At 44.2% G+C, this 24,403-nt stretch overlaps 1 protein-coding gene across 1 annotated transcript in view; it reads right to left on the bottom strand.

Moving 5' to 3' along the window:
* Positions 1–19,233: 19,233 nt before the first annotated feature.
* The window catches only part of MINDY4B (MINDY family member 4B), a 46,143-nt gene continuing 40,973 nt past the window's right edge, over positions 19,234–24,403 (bottom strand). The window contains exons 11-12 of the mRNA XM_082459715.1: positions 23,548–23,728; positions 19,234–21,883 (exon numbers count right to left, since the gene is read on the bottom strand). Coding sequence (XP_082315841.1) covers positions 21,741–21,883; positions 23,548–23,728 — 324 coding nt within the window. The 3' untranslated portion in view covers positions 19,234–21,740. The remainder of the gene's footprint in view (positions 21,884–23,547; positions 23,729–24,403) is intronic.

Here is a 24,403-nt window from a genome sequence, read left to right on the forward strand (position 1 = left end):
GAAAGATGCCTATTTTCTTTGAGGTTGGGTGATGGGTACTTGGTTTATCACACTATTCTTTATTTTTGTATATGTTTGAAAATTTCCATAATCAAAAGTTAAATATTTTCAAATTCAAAGAAAAGGGATAGAGCCTTTTTAAATAAAAATGATTATTCCCACCCTCTACTTGACTATGTATTTTAATTCACAACATCCCAACACAAGCCAAACTACTCAGTTGCATTTCACAATTATAGTTCTATTTGACAGAATCCCTAATCCATTGGCTTTCACTGTTCTGCATTTCGTGCGCCCCAACACCAGCTGGCCCGCTTAAAGTTTGAGCTCCGCCTTTAACCTTAGAGCTGTATAAGACAGAGAAAGGCAGGAGGAGTTATGGGTTCCTGATTGATTAATTAACAAAGAGAGAGGTCTTTATACCCTGGGGCAATGCAACCGTAAGATTTGGAATAGGTGAGGGTTAGTGTGGGAGGGGATTATTGTGATGCAGCCCCCTCTCCTAGGTGGATCGGTTTTAGCAGAGTGCCTAAGGAAGCATAGGGTCTAGAAATCCGGTACCTTAAAATAATCCCTGCTCTAGTTTCTCTGGGAAGGTCTTTGTTTGTCTGCAGAGGTGCAGGCTCTCGTGTGAACACTGCTCATCTACAGCTTGGCGTGGGTCCTCAGCATCCCCTGATGTCCTGTTCTCTGGCCAGGTCTCAGTGCAGGGTGGCAGTTCGTGCCCTGTACAAAGGAGCCAGAGTGCAAGAGTAGGGAGGAAGTCCAGCCCCAGGCTCGCCAAGCTTGCAGCCTGGCAAGGAAGGGCCTTCAGGTACCTCATCTTCTGGGGAGTTTTCTGTAACTTGTGCAGAGGTGGCATCTGTGCTAGTGGAGACCCAGGCGCTGGGTGCCCATCCTTAACATTCTCCTGGTTCCATCGTCTTCCCAGTATCAGGGCTTTAGGCCTCAATGGTAGGAACCCCGAATCATCTGCATTTTGGGGTTTCAGTGGCTTTGTGTTGATTTTAGAAGTGGGGTGTCTTTCTTATATCATCTACTCAGTCATGTTCAGAGGGCAGCAGATCTTGGAGTCTCAGGGAAACGCAGACTGTAAAGTAATCTTCATCGTATCCTCCCTTTTCTCCTTTAAACTCTTACTCCCTCACTGCAAAATCAGATGCTTTCAGCCTCTTGAAAATTGTACACGGATCCTTTTAACAATTTAGATATACAGTGCTTGCTACAGAAATATTTTTAGAATACCATTTGCCTGATTATAAAAATTATACGTGTTCATCATAAAAAAAACTTGGAAATTTTTTGAATGAAGACAAAATATTCTACCATTCAGAATAAGTATTAACGTTTTCTAATTATCTACTTTTCATGCGTAGATGTCTATGTAGCTCTATTTGACAATATTAGGAATGACCTGTATTAACAGTTTTACATCTTGCTTTTGTCATTAAGTCTTGAAACAATTTGTTAAAAAATAATTAAAGAGTGTACTAGGAAAGGCACTGTGCTGGGCTGTAGGGTATACAATGTGTGTGTGTGTGTGTGTGTGTGTGTGTGTGTGTGAACTCATATATGCATGATTATATTTTCCAGCTTGTTCCCCAAAGTAAAGAGGCAATAGATGTTATCTCTGGCCTCCCAGACTTTCCAATCTAATAGAAGAAATAATACATATACATAATTAACTTCAATACAGTGGCAGCATATAATAAATCATGAATTCCTCAGAGATAACTTGGAGATGGGATGAATCTACACATGCGTATTCGGGTCATTTTCCTGTTCTAGTAACTGACATTGAAGAACTATAACAATAGTCTTGGAGCTTCCCCCGATCTGTGAATGAACAATTTCTGCTTTTCAAATGTAGAAATCATTGAAACGTTTGGTATGCTCATGACAAAGCGTTGTTGGGATCAGTGGAATTTGTCTCATTTTCATTGTTCCCCGCCTCTGAAAGGTCATTCTACCAACACTGTTTTGTCAGAGGCAGCTAGAGTCCTGGGGAGCTCTGCCACCTGTCTCTGGAATGTTTTGAGGGTGAGGAATAGACGAGACATTCAAAGAATGAGAAGAGAACTCCTTTTCTCATTTTGCTCCTCCCTCCTTGGTGTGCCATGGGAAAACACTAATTTGGAGTAATTAGAGCTAAGTAATGGAGAAGGCATAATGGGACATTAGCCATGCATATGACACAACAGGAGATTGCCCCTGCTAATGAGGAGAGAAGACCCAGTCTCCAGTAATTCAGAGACTGCACAGTGAAGTCCCATCTGAAAAGTGAGACTTCCAGGTAGGAGGGGACTGAGAGATCAGAAGTGAGCCTATGATGGGTGAATGTACCCTTTACAGAGGCACAGAATTCCCAGTGTGTCTCCAGGTGTGTTTCATGTAATTTTCTCTTGCTTCAATGTCTGATCACCATTACTTATAAAAGGGATAATCCAAAGACCAAGGGGTCACCTATGCCTTTGTAGCTGAGGCTCTGCAGACTTAACTGGTTACCCTTCCAGAAAATGGAGGTGGTATTTCTAGTGCTTTTTATTGTCTTTCCTGGGAAGCTTTCAGGATTTTGGTGAATTTGCTTACACTCATACTCATGGAAAAATCCCATTAAATCTTGCTTCAGGGTGATTTGATTTTATTTGGGAAAGAAAGCTCTCCCCCCACCTTCCAGCAAGGATTTGCATATGTTATTTATTCCCCCTTTGTGCAGATATGCAGATATTTTATAGGAAACTGTGCAGACCTTATTTGGCATTCTTTATTTAAGGAAAAGAATCACTATTTTGTTGGCACTCACCATTTCTGCAGGGAGGAAAGTCATTACATGGCAGGAGCTGGGCCATCCAATACCAGGTGGAGAAATTTCAGAGAAAGCCGCAACCGGAGTGCACTGCTCCCAGGGCGCTGTTCAGAGCGCGAATATGCTTGGGTCATCTGAGGGATGTAAACAGCCAGGCCAGCTTCGGAGTATTTTTTGGTTATGCTTGCATGGAAAAACCAGACTAAGAAAGTAAGTCAGGTTCCACCTTGAGAAAAGCTTCAGTGAATTTATCCCTGACTGCAAGGGAGCCCCCTGCAATGACTTAACCTCATTCAGGTGGAAAATGATATTCTTGGTCATCTGACCATGGAAATTTTTCTTAGCAAGACAGGAAGTGGAAATTTAGTTTGTTATTGAATAATAGTGGCAAAAGCAATAAAAGTCTTCCTCTGAGACAGGGACAAGGCAGTGAGGCTCCGCCAGAAGGCATGCTGAATTGTCATTACCAGCGCGGTCATCTGTATTTGGTCCACCCATTTTCTCAGTCTACAGTTCACAAAAAATATTTGCCTAGGGGGTGAGATGTGTGGAGTAAATGCTTTTCTTTGTGCAAAGCCAAGACTCATTTAGAAAGGAGGACTGACCCCTGGTGACCTCTGTGTCCCTCTGCCGTCAAACTGAGCTCTTGGGAGGCAGAAATCTTTCTGACCACGTGAACTTTCTGCTTAAAATCCCTTAGGCTTCCGGATGATACCCACACTCTTTGATGATCTGGTCACGGGCTATCCCTTTAGCCTCTTCTCTGATAAGTCTTCACTCTGCTCTCTGGGTGCCAGTCATACCTACTTCTTTCTTTTTTTTTAATCTAATATTTACCGAGCCTGTTCTGTACTAGAAGTCAAACACAGTGCTAAGGATTTTTACATGGGTTAGCTCATGCAGTCCTGATGGCAACTCTACGAGGTAGGCACAAAGAGGTTAAGTGACTCACCTAAGGTCCAGCAGTTAATAAGTGCTAAAGCAGGATTTGAATCTGAGCAGTTTGACCACCGAGCCCATTCCCGTCACTGCTGGGCTCCACCGCCTTCTCACCTGAAGGCACCACGCTCTCTCGCCTCACTGTCTTTGTTTATGCTGTTCTTTTTGTATTTCTTCCTTATGGATTCCCTTCCTTGTTTAGAAATCATATGGACGTCACCTCCTTCAGGAAGCCCTCTCACACGCACTCTCCCAGCACCTGTACTTAATTGTCGTAGCCCTTGTCACACTTGTGTGTGTGTGATATTTTTTATAGTCTCCCTTGTCACTAGGCCAACAGCTTCTTTTAGGTAAGAATGACATCTTTGATCTCCACAGTCCTACTCTGAGTTCCCAGAACTTAGGAAGTCCTAAGTATATAGTAAGACAGTCAATACAGTTTTTTTCTTTTAGACGATGAACGCGTGATGTGTACCTTTTTCTCACCAAACAGTCTGGATATAAGGGTCCAGGGCGGGGGTAGCAGCAGTAGGGTGAAGGGTCCCGGTGTCCTATCTTTTTGATTCACTGTCTTGAAGGTGCTGCTCTCGTCCATGTGGGCCTAGATGGACCATCTCCACAGTGTCCACCCACATTCAAACCAGTGGGAAGGGTGAAGGGAATGACGGCGCCCTCGCTCTTTCCCTTTAAGGACCCAACTTGGTATTTGCACTCCTGGCTTCTGCTCACATACCATTGGCTGGAACTGAGTTACGTGGCTGCATCTCGCTGCAAGGGAGCCTGGGAAATGTATTCTGGGAGGACATCTGCCCAGATAAAAACTATTAGTATAACTGTATTACTGTAGAAGGAGGGAAATGAAGATTTGGGGATAACTATCAATTTCTGCCACAGTGAACAAGAATTTAAAAACCACCAGAGAGTCTATCTTGGGCATGTTAAGTTAAAACAGCAGGTGGAGTGTTGAATTTTTAGTTTACTAAATAGTAATTTATTTTATAGAGTCTAAAGCCTTTAATAATTTTCTGGCTGGAATCATTTGTCAGTGAACATAGTATTAATGAATCAATTTAGTGGAACCATGGAGGAGTGGCCTGTCGGGGAAGGTTTCCTGGTGGAGGAGCATCTGATCTGATATTTGAGGCATGTGTAGGAGTTAAGCCAGCTGATGACCAGCCCACGTCTCCAGGTCCAGAGGCTGCAGTGGTGACCAGCTATGCCTGGGCCACCCCCAGCTTCACGCTTGCCCCTCAGACTTCTTGCCTTCTGTTCTGGGCCCTCCCTGTTGACACCGATGCATGGGAAGTTGTAAAACCCCCATACACACACAACCGGAAATGCAGGGCAGAAAACACCCCCTGGAATAAACCTTCAACCTGAGAGGAGGGCTGCTAGATACGTTTTTTTCCCCTTTCTCACCCAGCTGAACAGTCCTGAGGCACATTTTAAATGGCTTCTCAGGATTTCCCCGGTGGTCCAGTGGTTAAGACTCTGCATTTCCAATGCAGGGGGCACAGGTTCGATCCCTGGTCGGGGAACTAAGATTCCACATGCTGCATGGCGTGGCAAAAAAAAAAAAAAAAAGGCTTCTCAGAGGAGTGGCAGGAGGTCAAGCTTCTAGTGCCTTCCATGCATCTCACCCTCGCGTGGCACTCCTCCTTCCCTGCCTCCCTCCCCGTGTCCCTCGCTCCTGCTCTGTGGAGTTTCCACCCCTAAATAAAGGAGAAGCACGGAAGCCTTCACCTCTCAGGCTCTGCTTGCTGGAGAATGCCTTGTTTCCTCAAATCGCATTTCCCATTCCGTCAGCAGCATAAATCCATTCTCCTCTGTGCTAGCTCTGTGAAAGGGGTTAGGTGCACAATAGCCATCCACATGAGTACCCACCCCAACTTGCCCTGAAGGAGAGTGTAACTTCTGCAAAGACTCAGAGGCACAGGACATTTTCAGAAAGCCATTCAACCACACATTTCAATTTAGATCTCATTGATCCCATGTTAGCATGGAGAGAGAGAGTTATTAAAGACTGCGGTTGAGTGGTTCCTGCCCTGACGTCTGTCTCTCACAGAGGAGTTGTCATTGGCATGGGGTCGGGGTGGGGGGGAAGGCAGGGGGCGTGCAGCTGCCGGCATCAGCGTCCCTCACAGCTTTCAGGAGTGGAGACAGATTTCTCTAGAGTCAAACTAATGTTAGGATGGAAGTCCCTCTCCCCCACCCCATACCCACAAAAAAATCTCCCACAGAGACTCAGCAAGGCACAAGAGTCTCATCTTGACTGTGGAGTCCCTACTTTTTAAAAAAGTCGCTTTAATTTTTATTTTTTATTGAAGTATTGTTGATTTACAATGCTGTGTTAGTTTCAGGTGTACAGCAAAGTGATTCAGTCATATGTATATATATATGTATATATACACACACACACACAAACATACAGTAGGTCCTTAGAGTTCCTACTTTACATAAAACCCAGAGAAAATCTTATAAAGTTTCACCCGTTGACCAATCTTGTTTTTGCCTTTTATTTGTTTAATTGTGAGAATATGACGTTAAAGAAATTGAAGAAAAAAGATCAAAGATCAGCCACAGTTCCTCTCATCGAATACAGTGGCAGGGAGCGGCTGGGGTAGGTGGTCTTCATGGGGTCGTCTGCATCCAGGGGCCTGCGGATCTTGACTGTGACTGTGCTTCTCTTCCCTGTCCTGGTGAGGCTGGTGACAGCCCGTCACCTTCGCGAGCCCCCCAGTCGGCCCCAGCAGGGCCCCCGCGCTGCCATTCTCCCCTGTGCCTGGAGTGGAGCGGATCCTGGCAAGGTCTGAACTGGAGGGTACAATCCAGGTGGTTCCCTTATTAGCCCTACAGGGGCAAGCCTCTGGGTGTGGAGGCATCTTCCTGCCACTGGGAAGAACTTGAATGTTTTTGATGCAACAGCAAAACCCATGGGCTTACGATTTACTTTTCTTATAGAATCGTAAAAACTAAAGTGTAAAGAGAATCATCCGCAATTCCCTCATCTCCTGATCCTCATTCTTACTATCTGAATATATTTTCTCATATATGTACATATAAAACGTTCTCTGCTTATCACGTGATTGCTTGAGCATCCATGCTACCTTGTTAACAGGAAGCCTAGAATCTCCCCCTGGAATTCTGTTCTATAGGATGCCCCACTCCCCATGCTTATTTGTTGAAAAACTCCAGGACCTTACTTGGGATAGAGCAGCTTAGTCCTGTTTCCAGATGCCAGGTGTGAGTACCCCCAGAAAATGTGATCATTCTTCTCCCACTCATTGCATCATAGAATTGCTCTTGAAGACCGATTCTGTGCTATTGGACAGATGACCTTGGTACTCTCTGAAGCATTACAGAGGCGCTTCACATGTTAGCTTCAAGGTCAGAGTGATGGAGTCCCAAAGCATGAAACAGCTGAGGAATGGCACAGCTGGGAAGTAGCCCATCCCAAGGCCTTTGTGTTGAGTCTGGACCAACTCTAAACTCCCCCCAGTATTCATAGCAGCACTATTTACAATAGCCAAGACATGGAAGCACCCTAAGTGTCCATCGACAGAGGAATGGATGAAGAAGTTATGGTATATATACACAATGGAATACTCAGCCATAAAAAAGAATGAAATAATGCCATTTGTAGCAACAGGAATGAACGTAGAGATTATCGTACTAAGTGAAGTAAGTCAGACAAAGACAAGTATCATGTGATATCGCTTATATTTGGGATCTAAAAAAATGATACAAATGAGCTTATTTACAAAACAGAAACAGACCCACAGACATAGAAAGCAAACATGGTTACCAAAGGGGAAAGGTAGGGGGGAGGGATAAATTAGGAGTTTGGGATTAAAATATATACACTACTATATGTAAAATAGATAAATATCAAGGACCTACTGTGTAGCACAGGGAATTTTACTCAATATCTTGTAATTTATAATAGAAAAGAATCTAAAAAAGTATATATATTGATATATGTATATATATATATGACTGAATCACTTTGCCGTATACCTGAAATGAATACAACATTGTAAATCAACTATATTTCAAGTAAAATTAAAAAAAATAAACTACCCCCTTTTCCTCAGGGTAATTTTGTATGATGGCGTCATTGCCCTTTGCTGATAGTACTGGATCTTGCTTGAGATCACACCATGGTTCTCCTAACAAGTTTCCCTAACTTGAATTTCAGTAAACAGGGGTGGGGCATTACAGTACCTTCTTTTTTTTTTTTTTTTTAATTAATTTATTTTATTTTTATTTATTTTTGGCTGTGTTGGGTCTTCGTTGCTGTGCGCAGGCTTTCTCTAGTTGTGGCCAGCGGGGGCCACTCTTCGTTGCGGTGCCCAGGCTTCACTGCAGTGGCTTCCCTTGTTGCAGAGCATGGGCTCCAGGCATGCGGGCTTCAGCAATTGTGGCCCGCGGGCTCCAGAGCACAAGCTCAGCAGTTGTGGTGCACGGGCCCAGTTGCTCCGCAGCATGTGGGATCCTCCTGGACCAGGGCTCGAACCCGCATCCCATGCATTGGCAGGCAGACTCCTAACCGCTGCGCCACCAGGGAAGCCCTACAGTACCTTCTTATCCAGAAGGAGCCTGGGCACTTGATGCTCATGGATCTACCCATCCACACAATTCTCCAGTCCTCCCTACTAGGGGGAGGGGAGCTTTTGCTAAGCTCCATGAAAGGTAGAGACCAATCACATCCTTCTCTCCAGGGTCATGGCTGGCCACCACCTACACTTCTATAATTAACAGGACTCCTCAAGCAGTGGTATATTGGTCAGTGTTTAACCGGCAGATCTCTGAAAAGATAAAAAACCCTGAGTTTTCGTTTGCCAATTTTTGTGACGGAAATATTCGTACCAATTTCAACCTATCCAGGTGATGCCACAGGACTTGGAGTTGGGTGTTGATGCACACACTTGGCACTCTCTGCCCTGGGAGTCCAGCTGCAGGACACCACTGCCTCACGTGACTGGGCAGGACAGAGATCTGCTCTGAGTGCATCTTTCGTCTTTGCCTACGGAGAACTGCTAGAAGCATTTTCTAAGTAAGTGCATAAGTAACTAAAGTACACCACATTATATACTTAAAAACTGAGATCATACCAAACAGTATATTCTTTTAACATTGAAATAAGGCTTCTGGTACCTAGTTGTTTTTTGTACTTATCAAATATTTTAGAGGAGGTTGATTATTTTGTTTAATTATCAGGTTTAAAAAACTGTGCCCATCACTCGAAGCACCTCCTTCCTCCCTCCCACTGCCCGTAACTTAGTAGGGCCCCTAGTGCCGAGAACACCCCCTTCTGGGGCAGCTCCCTCCACCACGTTTCCCTTGTTTTCTGGGGATTTTGCCCATGGCCTTAAACAAACATTGTGGTAAGGTGTGATTTAGTTAAAATAGGAAAACCTTATAGGATCTGTGTATTGATTCAACATATTTTTATTCAGAACTGATGGTGTGCCAGGCACTGTTTTTAAGTGCTGAGATTTATCAGTGGACAAAACAGACAAAATTCCCGTCCTCATGGAGCTAACATCCTAGCGAGGAGAGGCAGACAATGAATGAATGAATGGATGAATCAGTGCAGGCAACAAGGACCAATGGCATGCTGGGGCAGAATTCACTTTTTGCTGGAGGAAACAGGAGTCCTGGCACCTTTCAGAAAGATTCCAAAAGTTGGTTAACCTGCTGTGGACTCTTGAAGGACACTGTTTGAGGTCGGGGAGATGGCACAACAGCATTCGGCTTTGAAGTCTCCCTTTCTATCAACCCTCAAGACTCAGACTCAATGATTTGAGAGCAGTACCAGGGACCCTGGTCTAAGGGCCCTGGGAAAAGATGGGCTGGCCCCCCTCCCCTGTGCCCCCCTCCCACTTACCCAGTGAGCCTTGAACTAATTAGCGAGCAGAGGGAGGGGTGGGGGAAGGAGTCCTGGAGGAAACCAGAAGCTCCCAGTCCTGGCCTTGCAGGTCACTAGATATAACACTTTGGGCAGCTTGCTTACCTTCTCTGAATCCACTTCCTCACCTGGAAAACAGGTTACTAAGTCCAACTTCAAGATCGTTGTGAAGCTTACAATAGCAGCTGATACATGGGAAAGCATATCGCAAACCTAACACAATTTAAATGCCATCTATTTCATATCCTTTTGATTATGAGCTAAAAATATAGTGACAGAGGTGAGTTAGGCTGGAAATTGGTCATGTGCTTTCTTTGTGATTCTCTCTCTTGCTATGTAAACAGCGTTTCCAATACAATACTAGATTGTGAAGCTATTTTCAAGTAGGGATTTAAAGCAGAGATTGAAGAAGCATGGATGGTAGGTAGCTGGTGGGAGTGTGAGACTTCTGACTAAGTGTGGACCTCCTCTGTTGTAGCAGAGGGCTCTTGAGATTTGACCTAATTGGAAGGTTACAGCGGGTGCTTCCTTGTTCCTGGATGCTGGAAGGGAGGGATGAGAGGTTCCCATGGTGTGGGACTCGGGTGGAGGTGAGATGTGTGGGCTGACAGAATGTTCAGGTGCAGGAGTGTTGGGGGAAAGACCCAGTCAATGTGGACAGTGGCCGTTTCACACATCTCAACCTTCCTGCCGTCTTGCATTAAATTCCATTCTGTGGAGTTTAAGGGAAAGCCATTTCCTGCAGTTGTAAGTTGCACATACAAGGTGACCCTTGTTGTAACTTAATAACAAACTTAATTTGGGGTCATTATTTGCCTGATACCACAATGCTGCTATCATTTCATAGGCAGCTCGGCATGCTCTAAAAACATCAAATTTATGTCAAGGCATTTGCATGAATGAAACGGTCACTTTTAAAATTTGGTAATAGCAATTGGCAGAATGTGGACCTAAGTCAGTGTTAGGAAACATTATCTATAGTCTTCAATACCATGTCTTTAAAGTACACGGACACATTGTGTTTAAAAATGTACGCGAAGTTCTTAACTATTAAACTTCCGCTAAAGCGTGAAGCATTTTTTTTCTCTCCTTGATGATTGTTTCACTATTGTCTGAAGGAGCCTAAAGTAGTTAATGTAACTGCTGTCATCCTAATAATTTTGGAAACAGATTGTGGGTTGTAGTTATTTAAAAATGAGAAAATTGGAGCTCAAGAAGGGAATGCTATTTTCTTCTGGTGCGAAATATCAAGGCAGACTAATTATAAGAAATCAGCTTTTCTGACTAAACAGGTATCTGTTATGTCTTTTCCATAAAACATGTGCACAGTTACTGGGCTGTACTGTTCTTTTTCTTCTCAGTTTAGTTCTCTGGGCAGCTTGTCCCTTACCAGTCTGTCTTGACCCCCTTCCTCCCTTCCTCCCTTCCTTCCTTTCCTTCCTCCCTCCCTTCCTTCCTTCCTCCCTCCTCTCCTTCCTTCCTCCCTCCCTTCCTTCCTTCCTCCCTCCTCCTTCCTTCCTCCCTTCCTTCCTTCCTTCCTCCCTCCCTTCCCTTCCCTTCCTTCCTTCCTTCCTCCTTCCCTCCCTCTCCCCTCCCTTCCTTCCTCCTCCCTCCCTCCCTCCCTTCCTCCCTTCTTCCCTTCTTCCCTCCCTCCCTCCCTCCCTTCCTTCCTTCCTCCCTCCCTCCCTTCCTTCCTCCCTCCCTTCCTTCCTTCCTTCCTCCCTTCCTTCCTTCCTCCCTTCCTTCCTTCCTTCCTCCCTCCCTCCATTCCTCCCTCCCTTCCTTCCTTCCTCCTTCCCTCCCTTCCTTCCTTCCTCCCTCCCTCCCTCCCTTCCTTCCTTCCTCCCTCCCTCCCTTCCTTCCTCCCTCCCTCCCTTCCTTCCTCCCTCCCTCCCTTCTTCCCTTCTTCCCTCCCTCCCTCCCTCTCTCCCTCCCTCCCTTCTTCCCTTCTTCCCTCCCTCCCTCCCTCCCTTCCTCCCTCCCTCCCTTCCTTCCTTCCTCCCTCCCTCCCCCCTTCCTCCCTCCTCCCTCCCTTCCTCCCTCCCTCCCTCCCTTCCTCCCTCCCTCCCTTCCTTCCTCCCTCCCTCCCTTCCTTCCTTCCTCCCTCCCTCCCTTCCTCCCTCCCTTCCTTCCTTCCTCCCTCCCTCCATTCCTCCCTTCCTTCCTCCCTTCCTCCCTTCCTCCCTCCCTTCCTTCCTTCCTCCCTCCCTCCATTCCTCCCTTCCTTCCTCCCTTCCTTCCTTCCTCCCTCCCTCCCTTCCTTCCTCCCTCCCTCCCTTCCTCCCTCCCTCCCTTCCTCCCTCCCTTCCTTCCCCCTTCCCCCCTTCCTCCCTTCCTCCCTTCCTTCCTTCCTCCCTCCCTTCCTCCCTCCCTTCCTCCCTCCCTTCCTTCCTTCCTCCTTCCCTCCCTCCCTTCCTTCCTCCCTCCCTTCCTTCCTTCCTCCCTCCCTCTCTCCCTCCCTCCCTTCTTCCCTTCTTCCCTCCCTCCCTCCCTCTCTCCCTCCCTCCCTTCTTCCCTTCTTCCCTCCCTCCCTCCCTCCCTTCCTCCCTTCCTCCCTTCCTTCCTTCCTCCCTTCCTCCCTCCCTCCCTTCCTTCCTCCCTCCCTTCCTTCCTTCCTCCCTTCCTTCCTCCCTCCCTTCCTTCCTTCCTTCCTTCCTCCCTCCCTCCCTCCCTCCCTCCCTCCCTTCCTCCCTCCCTTCCTTCCTTCCTCCCTTCCTTCCTCCCTCCCTTCCTTCCTTCCTCCCTTCCTCCCTCCCTCCCTTCCTCCCTCCCTCCCTTCCTTCCTCCCTCCCTCCCTTCCTTCCTTCCTCCCTCCCTCCCTTCCTCCCTTCTTCCCTTCTTCCCTCCCTCCCTCCCTCCCTTCCTCCCTCCCTCCCTCCCTCCCTTCCTTCCTCCCTCCCTCCCTCCCTTCCTTCCTCTCTCTCTCTCTCACACTCATCAGCATCAGCCCTGCTTCACTCCCTATTCTTTTCATCAGTAAAGGGAACTTGATTGATCTTGATTAGGTCACCAAAAGATACCTTTTTATCAACATCAAACGACTGATTAAATGTATCTCTCAGACCAATAAATCACTTATAAGGCAGTGTGTGAGAAGGAGGTACTGAGAAGAATAGAAGGGACTGATGGCTTTAAGAGTTATTGACTCACAGACATGGAAAACAAATTTATGGTTACCAGAGCATTAGCAGGGGGTGGGAGAGGTAAATTAGGAGCTGGGGGTGAACATATACACACTACTATGTATAAAATAGATAAACGACAAGGACCTACGGTATAGCACAGGGAACTATATTCAGTGTCTTATAATAACCTATAATGGAAAAGAATCTGAAAAAGTGTGTGTGTATATATGTATATGGGAAGAAAGTAGAAAAAAACCCAGCCTGGGTATGGCCTGTACGTTGGAATGGCAGTTGTTCACACAAATTTCTTCGGTTGTTCCCGGGAAGGGGTAGCACTTTGAGGGGCAGAGCAAGGAGATCCGTCACACCTTACATAGTTGGATCTCTTAAATTCTTGGACAATGATTTCATCCTTTCCATTATGCTAGCAGCTGCAACCTGAGTATGCAGGGCAACGTGACCTAGATCATTCCAAGGAGCAAAGTATGTTCTATGGTGTACTGTTCCTTTTTTGAAATGGGAAATCTCATTCTATGGAAAAGACTCCAAATTGGTTTTTCATTTTACACGCTAATAGCAGGGGCAGCTACAAAAGGCTTTAAGCAGTGATTACAGCTCTGCGCGTGGAGCAACGTTCTGCCTTTTGATTACCCTGGAAATTCAGGCTCTGGAGTATATCTGGTGTTACTCTGAGCTGGACTCACCATTCGGAAAGGGTTCATAGGTTGCATGCTTGCCCTCACCTCACCCGTGACCTGGTACCGACAGCGCTCTGAGACTGTCCTGTGAACTGCCCACCAGCCAGGGGCTATTTTACTTTCTATGGTGACAGTTGAGTTCACTTAGCCAGCTCATTTGCACAGCTCTTTCCTCCCCGGTGGCTTTAAATTGCTCAGTTAGTGAATCTCTTACTTTCAAGCAGCAATCAAGCGGGTTGCTCACCTTCTACTTTCGTTTTGCCCGTCAGGGCTGCTCTGTCTTTCTGCCTGGTCAAGTCTGATTAGTTCTTGCACATTGTGGCTTCTTGGGCTGCTGCCCAGGGGTCACCTGTGTGTTCCCTGCAGCACATCTCTCGTGGATGGTGGTCAGCCATTCAGGCACCAGGGGAGAAAGGCGAAAGAGAGCAGTGAAGCTGGGGTCCTCTGGGAGAGGAAGGGGCCATTTGCATGGCTGCCCCCCTCCTCGTGGGGTTATAATCTCATGCAAAACAAAAGCTAATTAGAGGTGAAGGGGCTTAATCAAGTAGGGGAGGGTCTGATTGCAGCGTGTGAAATAGGCCAAAGTACCAGTTTCTTTTTAGGGAACAGTGTTGGTTATGTTAGGGAGCAGGGGATGGTGATGAAATTTTCACCCTCTCCCTCCACCATAAACAGTCATGCCTCTCAAAACACGTTGGTCAGAGGCAAAGACTTTTTGTCTTTGCAAATCTATCAGATCCTTACTATTTTACTACTGCCCCTTGCAAACAAATGGTGTTAGTACCCCTTATAAATAGCTATTTTTTACAAACAGCTTTATTGGGATATAATTTACATTCCATAAAGTTCATCTGTTTACATGTTCTTTAGTGTATGTACAGAGTGTGTATTCAATACTATGATCTAATTTTAGAACATTTTCATCATCCAGAAAAGAAACCTTATACCCTTTAGCAGTCACTCTCTACCCATCCTCCCTGCCTACCCTCTCCTCCCAGCCCTAGGCAACCACGAATCTACTTTCTGCCTCTATAGATTTGTCTTTTCTGGTCATTTTATATAAATTGAATCACATAGTATGTGGTCTTTTGTGACTAACTTCTTTCACTTCGCATAATTTTTTGAAGTTCATCTACGTTATAGTCAACTGTGATGTGGTCATCTATGTAGGCCATTCCTTTTTATGGCTGAATAATATTCCATGGTATAGATATACAATATGTTGTTTATTTATCAGTTGATGGACCTTTGGGTTGTTTCTACTTTTTGACTATTATAAATAGTCATTTATAATATAATGCTGATATAAACATTTGCATGAAAGTTTTTGTGTGGACATAGGCTTTTGTTTTTCTGGGGTACATATCTAGGAGTGAATTGCTGGCTAATGTGGTAACTTCATGCTTAACATTTTGAGGAACTACCAAACTGGTTTCCAAAGTGGCTATACCATTTTACATTTCCACCAGCAATGAAGCAATCAGCATCCTTACCAACACTTGTCTTTTTGATTACAGCCATCCTAGTGGGTGTGAAGTAATATTTCTTAGGGTGTTAATTTGCATGTCCCTAATGGATAATGATGTTGAAGATCTTTTTGTGTGCTTATTTAGCCATTTGTAGATCTTCTTTGGAGAAATCTCTATTCAAATCACTTGCACATTTCAAACTGAATTATTATTGAGTTATACAAGTTCTTTACATATTCTGGGTACAAGTCTCTTATCAGATGCATGATTCTCAAATATTTTCTCCCAGTCTGTGGTTGTCTTTTCTTGACGGTGTTCTTTGAAGAACAAATGTCTTTAATTTTGAGAGGTTCAACTTATCAATCTTTTCTTTTACTGCTTGTGCTTTTGGTATTGTATCTAAGATACCATTGCCTAATACAAAATCTCAGATTTATTCCTATGTTTTCTTCTAAGAGTCCTGTAGTTTCAACTTTTACATTTATATCTATGACCCACTTTGAGTTAAATTTTGTGTATTGTGTGAGATAAGGGTCCAACTTCATCTGTTGCATGTGAATATCTAGTTATCCCACCACCATTCATTGAAAAGACTGTTCTTTCTCCCATTTAATTGTTTTGCCCTCTTTGTCAAAAATCAATTGACCATGAAATTTAGGGTTTATTTCTGGACTCATAATTCCCTTCCATTGATCTATATGTCTAACCTCAAACGTCCTAGTTCAGAAAAATCTTTTTTTTTAATTATAATATGCATATAGAAAAGAGCATACATTTAAATGTATAATTCTGATTAATTTTTGCAAGTGAACACAGCTGTGTCGCCAGTGCTCAGACTTGGAAATATAACATTACTAGCACCCCACAACCCTCTTGTACGCCTTCTATTCACTAGTCCCACAGGTTACCACTCTCCTGACCTTTATCACTGCAGATTTGTTCTGTCTATTTTTGAACTATATATAAATGGAACTGTGTAGCACATAGTATTTCCTGTCTGGCTTCTTTCCTTCAACATTATGTTTATGAGCTCCATCCATGTTGTTTCATGTAGCAATAGTTCATTAGTAACTAATACGAGTTTTTGATATGGCATTATAAAATATGACAACATTTAATGATCTACATAATTCAACAAAGCAATATTTTCCAAATGACTGGTGCATAGGAAAGATGCATTGAAAGTGCAAGATACACCAATGAATTTTAATATAACAGAGTTTGAAAAGCTCGTTGATATGGTTTCACTTCCTGCATTGCAACTAACCGTTCAGAAATGACTACTTGTAGAGTTCTGGTGTAGTATCAAAGAAGAAGAGCCACAGAACTATTACATTTCTCCTTTGTTTTCCGGCTAAATATCTATGTGAGGCCAGATTTTCTTTATGTATTTCAGCCTAAAAGTGTATCACAACAGATTGAAATAAGAGGCAGATATGAGAATATATAGCCATCTCATGTTAAGCTGGCCATGAAAGAAATTTACGGAAATGTAAAAAAGTAATGCCACTGCTTCCTTTGGAAAATATAGTTGTCTTTCATAAGATAGGTTAACATGTAATAGGTTTATTATTGTTATTTTAAATGAATGAATAGATAAATATTTAAACAGATTTTCAGCTTTAATTTCTAACAGGATAAATATTAACAGAATAACCCTGATAAACAAAAGGTTTTTGGGGTCATTGATCATTTTCAGAGCATAAAGGGGTCCTGAGACCAAAAAGTCTGAGAACCACTGGGCTAGTGGGTAGTTAGGCATTCAACACGTAAGCATACAAATAAGTATGTAATTATTAACCACCACAGTGAGTGTATAAAGGAGAACTAGGTGCTAAGAGAGACAAACCAGGGAGAGCTATTAGATGGGGGGTAGTGTCAGAGAAGGCCCATCTGAGGAAGTGGTTTTTAAGCAGAGATCTGAAGAGTGAGATAGGGGTGAACATCGTTGTTGGCAGAGGGAGCAGGATGGGCAAAGCTCCTCAGGTGGGGGTGAGTTTGGCTTGGCTGGAGCATGGTGATGAGGAGAGGGGCATGAGATGAATCAGAAGTTAAAGCCCACAGGCTCTTGGAGATCATGTTAAGATTTTGGCATTTTGTCCAAAGTCCATAAACATGACTCTACTGTATAATATGATCAGATTCAAAGTTTTAAAAGATAACTGTTGTGTTGAAAACGGTTAGAAGTGGACAAGAGAGAAGCGGAGGGGAGCATCTGGGCAGCTCTTTTCATAGTCCAGTGGTGTCTGCGCCAGGAAGGCGGCAATGCAAATGCAAGTAGTTGAGAGCTAACATTTACAGTCCTTGCTGCACCTCCTCCGCACCCCTCCCCCCTCCCCGCCATTGGAGCTGAAGACAGAGGGAGACTCCAAGGAGAGCAGTACTACCCGCCGTGCTTAGTGACACCAGTTCTAAGTATCACAGAAGTTAAATATCCGTCGCATCAATTTTATAATTATTTGCTAATTTTTGTGTGTGTGATTGAATTGACCACGTTTACTTAATTATTTTTGATGAGATTGAAAAAGTCACTCTCATAGCACCACCTGGTGGACAGTAGTGAGAAGTTTTAAAAATTGGGTTTAATAAGTGGAGGAAAAAAAAAAAAAAAAGACACACCAAGTTCTCCAGAAAGTTTACCAATTATCAGCCACCCCACGTCCTTCTTGGAAAGAGAGGGGATATGAACACATTCAGCAGAATTAATTTCCGGCTCTCCTGAAACTGACTGGCTGTATTTATTCGAAGTCCATTCTCTCTGGTTGAGTTTTGACATAAAAGAGTCACTGACTGAAAATACCTTTTATTTAGATGTCATTTGAGGGCCACCTCCTATATCTCTGGCTGCTCCTTCTCTGTCTCTTTTCCAGGCTCATCAGAACTTGCCTGAACACTAACAGTGGAACTCCTCGGGGCTCAGATTCAGGCCCAGTTCTCTTCTTACACCATACTCTCCTCAGGCAAATTTATTCCCGAACATCATGTTTCTCGCCACTGGTGCCTCCCAGATGTACTTGTGTGGTGCAAACCTCTCCTCTGAGGTCCAGATCTTTATTTCTAACCCACTGTTCTACTTCTGCATATGAAGGCTTCACATCCAAGACTGAACTTGGGATTTCCTCCCCTCCAAAACTGCTGTTCTTTTAGTGTTTTTAAATTCAATGAAGACACAAACTTCCATCCAGCTTTCAAACCAGAAACTTAGAAGCTATTCCTGATGCCTCCTTCTCCCTCATCTCCGCCCCCCACCCCCACACCCCAGCAATCAATCTCTTGGCCTTGTCTGCTTTACCCACCACGTAATTTCTCCTGAGTGGCCCACTTTGGTCTACCTTCATTGCCACCACTCTGCTCTGGTCATTTCTTGTCTAGACCCCTGCTGTAGCCTTCTAACTAGTCTCCGTGTCCACTGTGGGCTCTCTAATCCATTCTCCCCACTGAGGCATTTTCTCAAAATGCACATCTTCTCAGGCCACTGCAAACCTTCCAAGGCTGCCCACGCCTCCTAGTCTACAGTGCCCTGTGGTGGGTCCTTCCCTGCCCCTCCAGCTGCTTCTCACGCTCCACTCCGCGCTCTGCACGGCAGACCCACTGCCTCTCTGTTCCTCAAGCGTGTCCACTGCAGGGATTGGCACCTGCTCTCCCTTCTGCCCCTCCCCTGCTTATCTCCACTCAGCCTTCCTACCTCAGCTTAGCCGTCTGTTCCTCAGAGATGCCTTTTCCTGAACTTCCAGCCTTTATTATAAGCTATTACACGTCAGAAATACCTTCCCTCTGAACACTTATCTCAGTTTCCAAGTTTATATTCATTAAAGCGGTTTCTTGAATGCCTTTGCTTCAGAAGAGCTCCAGAGAGAAGAGGGCCCATGGCTCATTTTGCTCACTGTGTCTCTCCAGCACCCAGCCAAGTGCCTGGCACATAGGTGATGTTTAAAAAGCTCCCTGAGTGAATGAGTGAACTGTTGTGTCTCTGAGGCCCTGACGAGGCAATTACAACAGCCCACAGTGAATATCCATAGTTTGTGTTACCTACTTATAAATAAAATCAGGTCCAGGTGTGATGGAAGGTTGAACATAACGTGCAGATGCCAAACCTGGCCAGGGAAACTCAGGCCCGCCTGCCCCTCGACCTGGTCCCGCCTGGTCTTGTGACATTGGTGAGTGTACCCTTGACAAAAATGATACATGCATCTTCGCTAAGAACAAACAATGATTTTTTTTTTTAATGGAAATGCTTATTTCACCTTGAGGATTATGTGTGGATCTTTTTTTTTTTTTTTTAAAGTATTTGTTTTTATTTATTTATTTATGGCTGTGTTGGGTCTTCGTTTCTGTGCGAGGGCTTTCTCTAGTTGCGGCAAGCGGGGGCCACTCTTCATCGCGGTGCGCGGGCCTCTCACTATCGCGGCCTCTCTTGTTGCGGAGCACAGGCTCCAGACGGGCAGGCTCAGTAGTTGTGGCTCACGGGCCTAGTTGCTCCCCGGCATGTGGGATCTTCCCAGACCAGGGCTCGAACCTGTGTCCCGTGCATTGGCAGGCAGATTCTCAACCGCTGCTCCACCAGGGAAGCCCACAAACAATGATTTTGAGGGACATACCAAAAGTATTTGCCGTCTCCTCAGGGGCGTGGTCTCACTAAAAACACATTCAGTTTAGGTAACTGCTCAGAAAAATTATTATCTCTATCTGCATGCAAATAGCTTTCTCCTGCTTTATGTTTTAGAAGCTGACAGGACAATTAAAGTCATTTATCTCAAAACACAGAGAGTTCAAAGGTGAACTGCCAGTCCTAGGAAATTTCTAGCTACTTTTTTTTTTTTTTTCCTAGCTACTTTTAAATAACATGTTTCCACGTTACAAAAAAAATCAAACATTATTGGGTGCCGTGTTCATAAGTTGAAATAAACACTCATTTTCACTGGATATTGACGTACAAAGTGATGAATGCCTTTCTATGTCAAAATTATTATACAACTATATATAAAACATGTTCTTAATCTTTCCTCTATTATTTTACTTATTAATACATTTGTTCCAGGAATAATTTAAGACATTATAACAGCACACAAAATACAGCAAAATAACATAAATTATAAATCAATTAAGAATTCAAAAGAAAAATAGGGTAGGATAGAAAATAGATTCAGAAATGAGGCCAATTAAAAAATGCGTTTTGAAAGGACTAATATACTGCCAGGCAGCACTGCTGGTTGTCTACACAACAGTCATCCTGCCCTTCTTCCTTCTACAGAGCCCTGATTATGTTCTGATATCGAGTATCCTGTGCTCAGTCCCAGAGGATGAACCATGGTTGATCTAAGAGAGTGATGGGCCCCTATCTGGACCATTCTTGTTAGAAAGGAATGTCCTTACTGTGTGAGACACTTTTAGTGAGATCTCTTACTTGTGGCTGGGAGGTTTCTGACCGATGCACTTGCTATGGTTCTCATTAGGCTCTAAGCTTTCCAGCAGTCCACACCAAAAGGGAGATTTAGTTAGAAATAAGTCAGTGTCTGTAAAACAAAAACAGGTTCGCACCTCAGGAAAAGCACAATATTGCTAAGACTAAGAAATATGCTGAGGGTCTGTAGGGATCCACTCACTTGTCCAATGTATTTAAAATCCCGAATGAAAGCATCAATGATAAGGATACTGTAATCAGCAATCCAAGCCATATTGCCTTTTTCTTTTGACATAATTTATTATTCACCTTGAAGTTTCATTTACTATATGCTTCTCAAGTTGAAACATTATTCTCTGAGCCAAAAGAAAATGCATTTAACAAATTAATTTGGACAACGGGTGCAGACAAGTTGTTCTTTGCAAACGAACCTTTGGCTTATGAATACAAAGCCCTAATTCTATGAGTCGGTAGACCAGTGGGGTGGGTAGGAAAAAGGTCTAGATGGTCCCCCTGTGCTTCTTTTAGAAAGAATATGTGTCTTGCTCTATGTATTTCTACAGAAAAAGTGTAAGCATTCAGCAGGACAGGGAAAGATCATATTCTAAAAAAAATTGTTTTCCCCCTTGAACAATGACATAAGAAGATTTTTTTTTGTGTATAATTTTATTTTGTCTAGGAATCAGACTTCTTTCTCAGTTTATCTGTTTGTCCGTCTATGTATTTATATCCAGCTTATAAAGAAACGAAGCAAACATAGCACTGATAGAAAGAATCTCTCCTTCTGTGTGCTCTCCTTGATGGCTTGAACTCCCAGCCAGCTGCAATAGCCAGCCTACCAGGAATAGACCCCACTTCAAGCCCATTTACTATTTTAATGACAAGAACTTGCTAATGTGGGCACTCAAAATGTAACCTTGGAAGGGAAAGCTCTTCATACCAGGAAATCTTTGAGAAGGCTTGAGTTCTTGCCATAAGTAAAAATCTGATGATGTATTACTGATGACTTCATCCCCAAATGAAAGCTAGCTCCCTGCTTCCATAATCCCCGGGGAGAATCACACCGAGAAGAGGGGAATTTGGAGAGGGCGTGAAGGAAAGAGACTTCAGTTTCTCTTTTGAATAAAAATGAAGGCACCAGTCTAGGTGAGTATAGAGGACACACGTTCCAGGTGCTGCAGTAAGTGGCCTGTATGTCTCCTACAGCACTGATATAGCAACTGCAGAGAGTTCACAGAGGACCAAAGAAAGAACAGACTGCTCACGGGGGGCGGGGTTTGGTGGGGCTTCGGCATGAGGAATGTAGATGTGAAATGGTCTCTCCCCCAGTTAGGCTTTGTATCCCAGCGGTGCTGACGCTTCAGACGTCATTGCACATCCTGGCTTTCTCTTTAGAAAAGGGGAACAGTTCCATTCCAGTTGATGGTGGCCTCTCTCCACTTGCTTCTGATTGCCATCTCCACTGGAGAAAACCGTCTTCCTGGCCTGTGTTCATCTTCATGTCGGACTCTTTCCCAGTGATGGGAGTGAGTATCTGTCAGGGGGAACAGCCAGCATTTAGACCCTAGCCTATGTATACCATTTTGGAGGAAGCCAGGAAGGAAGGAATGTAGGATGGGTGGGCAGGAGTTGGGCTCAGCAAGCTGTGTTCCTAGAACTGGGTAAGCAGAGGGGGATTCTAGTAGATGATGGTATTTAGACTCGCCCCATACAGAACACGGCCATGATAACCTGGGTTGTTGTAGATTTTGGAAACGGAATATTGATGACATGTAATGGCATGGTCCAGCACCAGATGGGACACGTAGAGCCAGGTGTAGGTCACCGGATGTTGTCAGGAAAAACAAGAAAAGAGAGAGCTTACCACTTCTCAATGCTTCTAAGAGTACCTTTGCATTTTGGGGTGAAGGGCAAAGTATTCTCATGAGGTAGTCAAGAACTGAGTTCCAGGCCCAGGTTGGTCTCAAATGACATTGAGACCAACTTGAGAGGGTACTTAAGGGTACTTAATATCGCTCAGCCTCATTTACTCAATTAGGAATCATTTTTTGGCCACTTCAGTTTCCTCTACATAAAATAAATATCATAGTATCTACCTCAGCTGACTGTTGGGAGAATGAGATAGTGTACGTAAAGTTTTCAACGCAGAGCCCGGAACAGAATGCTTGCCATGCATGTGAGCTAATAAAAACAAAAAACGATGCTTTCCTCAAAGAAGAGAGTAAAGTAGAAACGATAATATATTTTAAGGAATGTATTGTCAGTGTCCCACTAAAAGAAATGGGCTCATGTATATCTCTATATCTATATAGATATTTCTCATAATTAAAGAAAAAGAATTAGGAGTTACACAGATAAAGCAGTCACTAAGATACTTCTCCAAATTTAGTCATAATGATGAAAAGTTGCTTAACACCAGACCTGTGATACTAAATGCAAAGAGTCAGACATCACATCAACAAGGCTCCATCTACGGTGCCGAGGTACCAGATACAGCCTCCCAGTCTCATCGTGGTTTTTCCCTTGTCCAAAAGGCTAATGTTTAAAGACATCTTAAGATTGGTCTTTTTTCCTCATGTGTTTAAAAAAATATGGTGGGAATTGAAATGGATTGTGTGGTCGCCCTTGGACCAGAACCTCTAAGGTTTGCTGGGACTGTGCGTTCGTTATCGTTGCTTTCCTAGTGGCTGGCACGGTGGTTGCGTCTTAGTAGACCTCAAAAATGCTTTTTGAACTAATCTGAACACAAATGCCCTCTCAGTTTCATTACTATGTCCCGGGATGATTGATCATCTGATGTTTGTTCTTGGGATAGAATAGACCAATTGGAATCCCCCCGCCCCTATCCCTTTGTTTTTCTAGTTCTTTCCTTGGGCATTACATGCCTTGTGCTCACAGATAGAAGACCCCAGGGAAGACTTTTTTGGAAATCTGACTCTCAACCTTTTGTTTTTTCTCTTACCTACAAGTTGTTGGTTCCTCTGTGCTACTTCTAGACCCCCTACCCTTACTTAAAGCAGGTTTAGAATTCCCACGTTACAATGCTTAGGTTAGGCCCATGGGATCGATGCCTAGGTTTCATTTCAGAGATCACACTTCTACACCTTCCTGCAGAGCTAGCATGAGCTGTGAACCGGCGGTAGCTGCATCTCTCTGAGCACATTAAAGCTCAGGGCACTTGGGATCTGGAATGCTCACCTACGGTAAGGTGTGCAGGCTTGTTCTGTACGGGCTGGCCACTGTAGAAGTACAGATCAAAGAGGCGCTCCACTTTCCAGTCTGATAACAGCTGCCTGTTTGTGCTAAAAAGGACGCTGTAATTTCCGTTGATGTTGCACAGCCAAATAGGTAACTTGGGAGTCCTCAGCATGCTGCCCACCTGCAAGGGGAGAGGGGGATGCCGATGAACATAGAGATTTGGCCACACTGTGAAAGATGCTGATATGGCATCAGGATCAAAAAGCAGCTTGGGGGCTCGGCGTTGCGCGGGGAGCTGTGCAGGGCTCAGTGTGTGAAGGAAGATTTCAAACGAAATCTTCATCATGAATGAATTTACATTTATGAATGGCGTGGTGGTGATGCTGCAGTTTTTCTCTGCATGGATTGTATTTTAAAACATTTTGGGGATGGGCTCACGGAGGAGGTGGGACCACCTCAGTTCAGTTTGGAAGGGAGGTGGAGAATAAATAGATAAACTGAAATAGAAAGGTAGGGGTGGAACAGGAGAACGTCAAGTGGTCTTTGTTGTTGGCTAGTGTATTTACCCCCATTCCCAAGGTGGGACAGTATTTCATTCAGCAGGTGGTCATTCTGGCAGCACTAACCATTTAGAATATAGGAAAAAGAGACTATTTAGAATATGGAAACAGTGAATATTTTGAATACAGAAAAAAGCTTCTGGGAAATAAGGGGGACGCACACACCCTCACACTCACACAGATATACATATATCTGCATGTTAACGTGTAGATCAATTGTGAAGAGGTACTTACAGCTGATTGTACTAGTTTAATATTACCTATAATGTTAAGTTCACTGTTTTAAGCAGCTTGTT

Source organism: Balaenoptera physalus (genome assembly GCF_965194825.1).
Source record: "Balaenoptera physalus genome assembly, chromosome: 4".
NCBI lineage: Eukaryota > Metazoa > Chordata > Mammalia > Artiodactyla > Balaenopteridae > Balaenoptera > Balaenoptera physalus.